Consider the following 11,390-nt stretch of genomic DNA (forward strand, 5'->3'; position numbering starts at 1 on the left):
AGGCTCACAGAACAACTCGTACCCTGTGTCGCTGCTAAATGATTTCTTTAGTGTGTATGGTGTTTGTTAAACTTGTATAAACACTGCTCCAACATCTGCTGTAGTAGGAGTGTGGTGACGCAGCACATCCAAGTAGCAGACCGTAATCTCTTCCCAGAGACAATACACAGAGAGACATGACCTTGCGTGTCCCCATGACTCCATATCTAAGTGTGCGCACACTCAAACACACAGAATTAGTGCATGACTGTAGGGGATTTCAAAGGAAAAAAAATCTCCCAGAACTTCCCGCATAATCCCCCACTCCTCCCTCTACTCTTTCCGCCCTCTCTGCCATCCTTTCCCTCCGTCTGTGCCTTCAGCTCGGTCCCTACGCAGTCAGCCCTAAGTGCTTCATCCTTGCTCACCGTCAGTCCCATTCCACCCTTCTTTCTTTAATTCCGTCAGTCTTTCCAGACGTTCCCCTTCCCTCTCCCCTTTTGGACAGGCAGGAAACATGGAGTGAACTTTTAGGAGACACTCAATGTGCGCAGCCACGATAAGAACAAGCAGAGCAAACCACCGCCTCCGCTACGTTTCCCTCTGGACCATGAAGTCGACGTCTTTCTAAGTTAGGACCATGACAATGATACCCTGCTTCCTGGGATTCATCCAAATAGGGCTGTGTCATTGTTTATAAAAAAGTGGTGGCCGACTGTTGTATGCTGAAAAGACGACAGCTTGTTTGCTTTAAAAGACGACAGCTTGTTTGCTGAAATGCATGATTCTAATGCATCCATCCCTTGTTTCAACGTTAAATGTTGAATGCAGTGTCAAAGGTGCTTTGCAGTACATTATCTACTGTAATCAAAAGTTTCCACTTTAATCCCACAAATTTGCACACTTCACTTCTACTTTAAATAGATTTCTAACACTTTCATTGCTCGTCATATTTTGCTTCATTACACGTGTTCTTGGGAATCCTCATCTTGGCCTAAAAGTTTCACAAATAAACAAATCTACACAAAATAACTTGTCAGTCTGAAGTGGCAGGACCTTCACTGTGCACATCACGGTTAAGATTTGGCCTGCAGTGCAAAGGTAGTGTTATTCTCTGCAGCCACTGACAGTGACAGGAAGTTACAGCAGCATATGGTGATAGGTTGAGTCTTAATGTTAAAAGTGTTCGTCATTTGTGTATTTACAAGTAGAACTGAAGAGGGCAAATGCAAAGTGCAATGATTTGGTCTCTGCAGAATGTGACTGAAAGTGAAGGTTTATTTGTGTTTCTGCTCATTAGCATTATCAAATTGTTACAGACATGATATTTTGTTTGACTAATAGCAGTTTTCAATGCTGTGTTTTCAGACCTCAACTCCAGAAAATAAGCTTTGGACATATTTCAGAGTTTGTCTTTCACATATGAAGAACGCAGCAGGAGATTGTGCAGGTCAGATACATTCACAACAACAGGAAAGTGTCCCAACTATTCGTGCGAGAGGTGGCACCAGCGTAGAGCATGCAGGAAATCTAGTGTCATTGTTTATAGCACATCAACACTGGCTTTAGCCCTTATCGCCAAAAGCTCTCAAATGTTGTTGTCTCTCCAATTTGACATCATCCCCTGCTTCCTGCTTCATGTGTATGGCTCCTCTTTTTCATCTTGAGATATTTGTATTCTAGACATTAGTAACGTCAGCACACCCATTCGCTCCCTGTGAATTTTACGGACATGTTCTCACGTGGGCACACCCGGACATTTTTCTTGGGGGGCCGGCAAGAAAAGTCCCAGAAAATGTCATGAGCGACCGACTCGAACATCTTTGCTCTCACATACAGTGTTTCCGGAAAATGTGTCCGGACTTCGGTGCATGTCTGAAAGCAGCTTCATTTTTTTTGAGGTTTCACTATTCTTCCTTCTCATAAACAACCATCTGTTTTGACGTGACATAAAAACTCTCACTACTTCTCTCGGCTTGATGGTAAAACCGGATTTACTGAACGGAAAATGCACATTTGAATGCGCACACCCACATGAGACACACGCATGCAATTTCACACAAGCACACTGTAGAGGTATTCATACACAAGAACATAATACCCTTGTATTAGAGGATGATGTTTTCCACTCTGACCACAGGTTTCTGCATGAGTCAGTCATGTTACACCTTTGTCACTGCTGGTGGTGACAGAATATAGCAGCCTGGTGGCGACCAGGAAGAATAATAAACACACCATTCTTGTCAAGAGTTTCATGTAAATGTGGAGCCCTTTCGTCAGCCTGTAAAACAAAACAGGAAGAGATCTCATCCCACATCATCCACGCTGATCCTCTCCAGTTCCTCGAAAGCCTTTAAACCATTCCTGAGAGAACAGCACATAAACTTGATGCAGTTCACAGGAGGTTACACATGCTGGTGCAGAATATTCACGGCATCACTGGAGCAAGACATTGAAAGTAAAAAGATTTGAGAGTGAGCAGTCTTTTTTATTTTTTTTTCCTGCCTCCATCTCTCCCTCTCTTTCAACTCACAATCGGAAAATCACGAGATGTCAGTTGAGACGTTGCGCTGCAGCGACACCATTGTTCCACCTGACTACCTACCGGCCTTCAGCTATAAGAAAGACCAACAATACCCATGCAACGCCAACGACAACAACAACACAAGCTGTGGGGATGAGTGAGAACACAATGACATGGGTGATAATTAAAAAAGGAGCTATTGTGCTGTATGGCTGTGCATGCCAGGACAAGAGAGCAATCATCTACACCTTTTAATTTTAGACCTGATTCGTGAAACCAGATAGAGGCAAATGGGCTGAATGCAGACAATGGCTCTTTCTCTGAGGTAAGAGTCAGAGCGGCACAGGTGCAACTGTATAGCACCAAAACACAGCTGAGTGTGGAGAAGCCTTGCTCAGTGTTGTGTTAGTGTCGCCAAGTGCCACCAATGGGGCAGCATTCATTTATTGTAGGTGACTTACACATGCTTGTGTGTGTGTGTGTGTGTTTTTGTAGGACCTTTTCCAGCATAAACACTGACCTTGTCAGAACCAGTTGACCTCATGGGGACCAAAGCTTGGTCTTAATAAGGCAAAACTACATTTCTCAGGTCCTGGATAAGGTTAAGATGTGAATAGTGGTTTGGTTAAGGTTAGGCATGAATTGGTCATGGTTAAAGTTAAGGAATGGAATGAATGGAAGTAATTGAAAGATAGCATGTGTGTGTGTGTGTGATGTGTGTGTGTGTGTGTGTGTGTGTGTGTGTGTGTGTGGAGCTGATCATAATAAAAAGATTATTATTAATTATAATAATAATAATAATAATCCCACTTTGTTATTCTAACATCATCTAATCATCAATCTACAGATTATCAACTGATGGAACTGTTTCCTGTGGTCACTGTGTAAACCCTGCTGTTTCCTTTCCCAGCTCATCGACCCAGGCTATACTCAGGACCAATCTGTGAGTGTGATCAAACAAACAGAAGAGTCAACTTGAGCCCAGCGGGACGGTTTGCAGGGACTTGTAGTTCATCGGATCTCCCCTCACTCCTCCTGCCACATGTGCGGAGCGGCACATCCCGTGAGGGGCTGAGAGAGGTCCGGGCAGCAGCCGGACCCCGAGCCGACACAAAAGAGAAAGAGTAGAAACCCAGAAACTTACCTCCTCCACGGTGAGGGGCATGCATATCCTGTACTCCTTCAGCAACATCTCTTTTCCTGCCCTCCGCGCTTCTCTGGTGAATGTGTTCACTATGTGTCACACCGGCCAAAGTGGACGCTCCCTGCTGCCGCCGCCCGACGGGGATGTGTGTAATACCTGGAGACGTGTCAGCGCATGTGGGAGGATGAGATACACCCTGAGTTGCTGCTGAGTAGTTTCATCGGAGCCGAGCGGACCCTCTCTGCTGCTGTGGTGGTGGTGGGGGGGGGGGGGGACGAGAGAGGTCCAGGACCGTCCCCTCCTATCAGGCTGAAGAGTCAAGTCACATGCAAGCAGCCGGAAAACAAGCGATTCGTGGCTTCAAAATAAGAAAGTGAAATGTATCCAGGTAATAATCTGCAGATTATATTCCTCACGTCTGCTGTATGTATTCAGAAACAAAAAGCTGAAAAAAATGTTTGGGTTTTTATTTGTTTTGCCTGAACCTATTTGTATCAAAGGGTGTATTATGAAAAGCCGTTTTCAGACCTGATGGAGGTCTGGAGAATTGGGTCCGGAGTTTCTCCAGAGATAGCCTTTCACAAATGTACAACTCAGCAGGAGATTCTCCGCTCAGACGCATTCACACCAATGCAGGAATCTTCGGAGTTTTCAGGCTAGGGGTGGTGCTGCAGGCAACAGACAGGAGGTAACGTATTCATCCCACTGCGGAGATTAGATGATTTTGTCCAGGGGACATGGTGGGCTCTTTTGGTGTTTTTGTCGGTCTTCTACGTGTGTAGCACTGCTTTAATGCCTGGAGAAAATTTTTTTTCATTTTGCATCTGTGATCTCTTGAGTTCAGTGCATATCTGAAAGTGGCTCCACTGTGCCACCTTTCTTGGGCCCCTCAATAAGGGCACGATCCCACATAACTCCACGTGAAGCCACGCTGTGATTTGCCTAGCCACAGGATACAAATGTTTCATTCGCCTCCTCACTCCTAAGAGGGGCCCAGGTAGGGGCGTCTCGAGGGGCAGACCCAGAATCGGATTGGCGTGTGAAGAAGTGTGAAGAACCTTAAAGAAATAATCTCTTACTAACAATACTAACAATAAATGTCACAAATTTTCACCACTTTAAATTTTCAAAGCTTATTTGAAGTACACAATGTGCTTGAACGTTTTTCAAAATACATTAAATGATATGCTCAAAGCCAGTAACAGTTAACTAGGAATGACTTCAATGTGCACCTTACTGAATCAGGAATTGTCCATGGATGTTGGACAATTATTAGCCTCTCTGGGTAATTGATTTCAAAATTGTTACGGCCATTTCACCACTAAAGTAGAATATCTCCTTCAATAAAGGCAGGAGTGTATCAAGGGCCCCAGGCAAAAGGGACCTGGAGGGCCAGACCAACTCCCCCCCCCCCCTTGTAACACATGATACCAAACCACATCATTCCAATCTTTAAACGATTCTTTTAATATCAAAATTGGAAACAAAGTGCATATTGCGGAAACTCATACATAATATTAAAGTTGAGTTAAGTTATAGTGCATACACCCACCACTATCCCAGGCACATCATACACAAACAGTTACATGGTGTAGTCTTCAACCAAACCTGTCAGGCCAGAGATAAACTCGCTGTTTAGCCACATGTTTGCATAGACAACCAAAAAGCACAATTGTTCACATACTTGCTGGATGCTATAAATTTCACAAGAGTATTCTGCTAGAGGGTGCAACATAGAACGAAGACCGCGTAGAATTTTCATATTCGCATTCTGTAATTAAAAAGCAAGGCAACACCGTACAACGTTAGTCTGTGGTTGGAGATCACAGTACATAAAAAAGCTTGAGGACCCAGATAATTGCATGCTTTGCCCACCCTGCTGCGACAGCCCTGGATATATGACCGACAGGAATCTTTACAGTGAGGCCTCCTGTCAGACTGATCCATATATTACTGTATCCTGACCTAGTTCTTTAAATCAAGTGTAATTTTCCTACATAAAAATGATAATAAAAGTCTTGATACTGACATTATAAATTAACTTATTTTTGTTGGAAACAAACAATCTCAACTCAGCAGTTTTGCCCTCTTGTTGAAATAGGGACATTTGAGTGCATAAAAAGTGAATCTGCTGTAGCTCAGTGTTATTTGGGCATGATAAACTATTCAGTACATTCTATTTTAATCAGATCTGGTCTTTATAACCTAATTTATTTATTATTTGGTTCACATAAGGGGATCATGATGCCGATGCTGAGTGGACTGCATTATCGGCTCGGCTGATGAAATGTTATGATGCCTGGGCTAATTGAATTTATTATTAACATAAACAATATTCATCTGTTATTATTTGAAGTGCATCACCAGTATCCCAATGTACTGACTGACTGACTTTTCAAAATTTATTAATAGTTTAAGCTGAGGACTTTTACTTTGAAATGTTTGACCGGATGTGACATTGCCTCATGCCTTTACCCACACGTTGATCTATCAGGGTTACTGCCAGAAGTGAAGTGTTCCCATTGCTGAGAAATCAAATGTGTTGTTCAAATATGTGTTGTTCAAAAACATAATCAGATGTTAAACTTCTTGTTTTTCAAAGAGGAAAAAAGTCAGAGATGGGCAGGAGAAAAATAAGAAGAAGGAGGAGGATGAAGAGGATCTCGGCTTTCTGTGGTTTGTCTTCCTCCGGTTGTGAAAGCAGAGCAAAATAGAAGCAGCAGAAGCCCCTGCCCCCGTCCTGCCTCCACCCAGGCCCCCTGACATACATCGGCCGCAGAACAGGAAACATCACCTCACTGCTGCACCGAGCACATGCACATCTGTCTCACTCTCACACACAGTCGTGTCTCCATGATTACAGAGGACATTACATTAACTTACTTATTGTTTTCCTGGAGACTTACTCCTCCTTATTCCTAGTTACCACTTGCCTAACCTTAACCTTCACCTAAACCTAACCTTGACCTTAACCTTAACCTAAACTTAGCCTAAATCTAACCTTAAAGTGATAGTTTACCGAAAAATGAAAATTCCCCCTTGATCTACTCACCACTATGCTGATGTAGGGCTTGGTGAAGTGTTTGAGTCCACAAGACTCTTTTGGAGTCTCAGGGGTAAACAGCGTTTCAGCCAAACACGGTGTAAATGACGTCGTTTGGAGTCTAATTTGAATGCCGGGGCTTGCGGACACTTGGATGACACCACAGCAGCGGTATGGAGGCATGTCATGTTGTTATCTGTTGTTTTGAAAAAGGGGTCCCATTTACTTCCATTGTATTGGATTTGACTGCAACACTGTTTACCCTTGAAACTCCAAACGTGTTTATGGACTCAAACACCTCACCCGCCCCTCCATTGGCAGAGCAGTGATTGGATGATGAGTGAATTTTCATTTTTCGGTGAACTATCCCTTTAACCTAAATCCAAACATAAACTTAACCTAAACTTAACTTGAAATGGGCCTTCACCTTAAAATTGACTGATTTATGTGATAGAGACTTGCTTTTTCCTCGTAAGGAACACAAGTCCCCCACAATGTGACTGTAAACAGATTTAGGTCCCCACAACATGAGTAACACCTGGACAACACACACAGAATGCCTTTCACACACACACACACACAAACCACAAGCTGAGAGAGTCACAGAAAGCACTGCCAGTTGCCCAATGCGTATTGTTTGCATGCTGATGTTAAGAATGGCAACTCTCAGAAAATATTTCAGATATAAAATAAGTACAACATTTGTCTTTAATCTTTTTGTTATAGTGTTAGCTTTATACAGTAGAGTGAGTATGCTAAGAAATGGATTGTTTGTTGTTCAGAGCAAAATAATAATCATAGTATTAAAAAAATAAACTCTATTTTTAGGCTCAATTTATATATGAGTTTTAAAAACGTTTAACACTGATGTAAATGCTCCCATCTTTCCCCCTTGCTGTTCTCATGGCCTCAGTTACACTGAGGTATTTCCACTTAAAAGCAAGGGCTCATGTCAGTGATGCAGATATTGCTGCACGCCCAAGCATTACAAAATAATGTACCTCAGCCCAGTGACAAGAAAGACAACCCAGCATCTGTGATCACTGGCTTCCTGAGAGTAAAATTAGCCACACACTGGCTCCTTTTGTGTCAAAATAGAGAGAACTATGAAAAAAAACATTCACTTTTAATTCAGGTTGTAACTGTCAGCTGGTAAAAACCTTTGATTTATTTAGCCATACTCAGCAAAACTCCCATTAATATTTATGGGACGAAGATGCTGACGTACAACATTTTCCACTGTCAGCAAACATTCAGCACTTCCATACGAAATACAGTATAGTCATGCCAACATGGTCAACCCTCTGAGATAGACTTTGAATTTAAACCTTCCACTTAATCCCCCAAACACTATGTGAGCAGCTCCATGAAGCAGATCTACTGAACGAATGCGATACTGTGCTAGTGCTGCTTTTATATGAAGAAATGATTCAGAAAGCATTTACATGAATAAAATATGCAACACAAGTAAAACATCGCTGCGGATGTGGCAAGTGTGTGTTATTTTCCTAATGTTACTAACAGGATGACTAATGGAGTCAGTTAGATTTGAGGTTAAAGGCCATTTCCTTAATGTGTCTTCAACAACAATGCAATATTGTCTTCATGTATTTCCTCCACAACTCTGATTGATTGTTCCATTATTGGCACATCAGTGTCATATTAAAGTTTTTTCGTGTGTGTTCTCGTAAACGGCCTAACATTGTGTAATATGTGGCTGCACATTTGTTCAGCTCTTACCGACATTATACAGTACTATAGACACTTAGGCTCACATGCAGCGCACTATGTGTAACAATATTTTGCTGTTGCTGTAGAATATTGTTTCAGAGACACAGTGTCGGACATACACAGGCTTTCTTTTAAGTTTCATGATTAAATCAATATTTGGAGTAAAAGTTGGAGAAGTTGCAGTAACAGTTATTTTTTAAGTATATACATCTGAATTACTGTAAATCGTCCATTAAAAAGCAATCAAGCAACTTTGACAAAACAGGGTTTGGAATAGGCTGCCATGATATCGTTCTTGGACATTGTTATGAAGACATCTTTCTTTTAAAGTTTTATGGACATGTCTTAGATAAATAAGACTTTCCTCGAGATGCAATGAGACATCTTGATAAGGGATCTCCTGAGACATGTTTTGTCTGTTAGTTAGCGGGATTACGTAAAAACAATTGGAGGTTTCAACTCGAAACTTGGCAGTAATAAACTTGGTCATCAATTTGCGTGCAGATCCTTGATCCATGACTGATATTTGTGTGTTTCATTTTGCACAGGTCCAAATAAAAATTTGGATGTATGAATTTAGATGTGGTTTCATATGGGGACTGTTGGGCCTTGGTGTAGGTATGCACTTGACTGAATACCATTCTAGTTGCATGGTGTATCCCCCTCTCTCTCTTCACACAGATCCTGTCTGTCTCCTTATAATCAGCTGTTTAGTCAAGGCCCTGCCCCCACCCAAAAAAGAGAGATATCACCAGGCACGAGGATAACTGGGTGAGCAATTAAACAATGTGAGTGGTATCTTTGAAACTACTTGGTTTAATGATGACCTAACTATTTCAATACGGTCTGTGTTGGTTAGAACGCAGATTGGAGCCTGGTGTTATCTGAACCGCGGTGTGGCATCAATGATACCAAACAAACCTGTGAGCTCAAATTGCCACAAAGGCCTAATTCTGCATGTCCCACTTTTTACTGAGGTGAAACATTTTCTTGTTGTGAGCTATGTCTGTTTTTGCCCTGTTATTGTCATCATATCGAAAAAATAATGATGATGGTGTATTATATTATGGTGATTGTGGCCTTTCGAGTCTTCACTTAATCCACAAACTGACTTCCTGAAGGCTGAAAATATTTTGAAGCCTATACAATCAGTGTTCCTGCTCCATATTGTGGAAGCCTGCACTTGGATCAAACTGATTTTTAGCTCTGGGCTTAAGGGCTTTCTCTGCCCCAAGCAGGAAAATCACTGACCCACATTAGCTTTATTTGCAAGGGCACTGGAGCCTTTCAAAGCACTGAACTGTGTGAAGACTGGAATGCACACATTAAGGGGACACCTACTGGTGGAACGATGTCATTGCTTTATGTTTTCATTCACATGCTCTTGTCCATTCACAAAGTTTCTCATTCATTGCACTCCTCACTTTTACAGATGAGCACGAGTGTTACACTTACAATTTCTTTGTGTTATTATTGGCGTCCTGATCTCAGCTGTTATTGTAAATCTGTCTATTCATTGTGTTCTTTGTCCCTTTGTATTTGTCCTATCATTTTATTGAAGTGTGTCATTCTATGTGCTTTTAAGTAGAGCTGTTATGTCTGAGAAAATGATTTCTCCTAGGGGAAGATGAAATTAAATGAGTAGAATTATTTGTTTTTAAGCCTGATTGTCAGAAAGCACCTCTGCCAAATTAAAAGTAAAATGCCTGACAGATGGATTAAATGAGTGAATCCATCATCATTAGCTCACACAATGACTGACAGCCCAAGCAATTCAAGCCTTTCCTCCTGTAAGTATGTTATATAATATCATATTTCCCTCCTCTGAGTTAAAGACAGAAAAAATGGTGGCGTGTTGCATTTTATATGAGGACTTTCTCCATATCAACTGTAATTCTAATTCTTTCTTCTTTCTTTTCATACTGGCAAAACACTCCTGACGTATTTGAACCAATGTGATTAAACCTTTATCTCTCCACTACTTCTTCTGTAAAAACTTTTGTGCCTATATGTCCTGCCTTTATTTTCCTCAAGACATGTCCATAACATACCTACAATTAGTGCTCTTGGAGCCACCCGGTCTGCAAATTCATTATCTTTTTATCCAACCAAACCAAAGATCTGTCCAGAATGTCCTTATTCTAGTTAACATTGAAAATTGGTTCATTTTTCATTTCTTTTTTTCGTTTTTTTTATATGTATGTGTAAATCTTTCTAAGTCTTATTAAAGTCTTGATTATATGAGTATTGTTCTACTTACTTTATTACCTTAGATTAACCGCATTAATCTTTCTCCATAATCCAATTTCATCTTTCCCCCAATTCATGCATCTCTATCGTTTCAATATATCCTTCTGTCTAGATTCATAAGAATATTACATTCTTATCATAATGTGAAATAACACTGGTACCATCATTCAGATGTTTTCCCAGTTCATTTCATGAATTTTCTCATTTGCTTAAAAAACTTATTTTAAATTCAATAGTCCTTAAAAAAACGCATAGGTCCACTCTAGATACTTTATAGTTTCCATACAAATAGTTTTGGTTTGTAGTTGTAGTCAAATTGATAATCAAAAAATATTTTGACAGGAACGAATAATCTTCAAGTTTTCACTTTCTTGGAACCAAATTTGGATGCTGTTTTATCACATATTCACATTATTTGGTCCACGATAGAAAATGAGTGCCATAGGTCTTCCCAAATATAGTGATAAAAAACCAAAGAAGACTATGAGGAAGGATTATTATTTGGGAAATACTGAAGCTGCATTTTCGCATTAAAACTTATTTTATAATTACATCCAGTGGTTTTGTCTGATTGGTGAATACATGTGGACTTCAAGGTATCATTAAATATTTGAATCAGGAGTCCCATAGACAATAAACATTTCATTACGGGTCCTCACTGGGTCCTTCAGGCACCTCGGGCAGCTGTCTGGCGCTCTCCTCTGATTGGCCGCCCCTCC

At 41.0% G+C, this 11,390-nt stretch overlaps 1 protein-coding gene across 2 annotated transcripts in view; it reads right to left on the bottom strand.

Moving 5' to 3' along the window:
- The window catches only part of LOC118120542 (cytoplasmic phosphatidylinositol transfer protein 1), a 74,164-nt gene extending 70,257 nt beyond the window's left edge, over positions 1 to 3,907 (bottom strand). For both annotated transcript variants that reach the window (XM_035175606.2, XM_035175616.2), the window contains exon 1: positions 3,648 to 3,907. In XM_035175606.2, coding sequence (XP_035031497.1) covers positions 3,648 to 3,695 — 48 coding nt within the window. In that variant the 5' untranslated portion in view covers positions 3,696 to 3,907. The remainder of the gene's footprint in view (positions 1 to 3,647) is intronic.
- Positions 3,908 to 11,390: the final 7,483 nt, after the last annotated feature.

The sequence above is a fragment of the Hippoglossus stenolepis genome, chromosome 2, assembly GCF_022539355.2.
Source record: "Hippoglossus stenolepis isolate QCI-W04-F060 chromosome 2, HSTE1.2, whole genome shotgun sequence".
Taxonomy (NCBI): Eukaryota; Metazoa; Chordata; class Actinopteri; order Pleuronectiformes; family Pleuronectidae; genus Hippoglossus; species Hippoglossus stenolepis.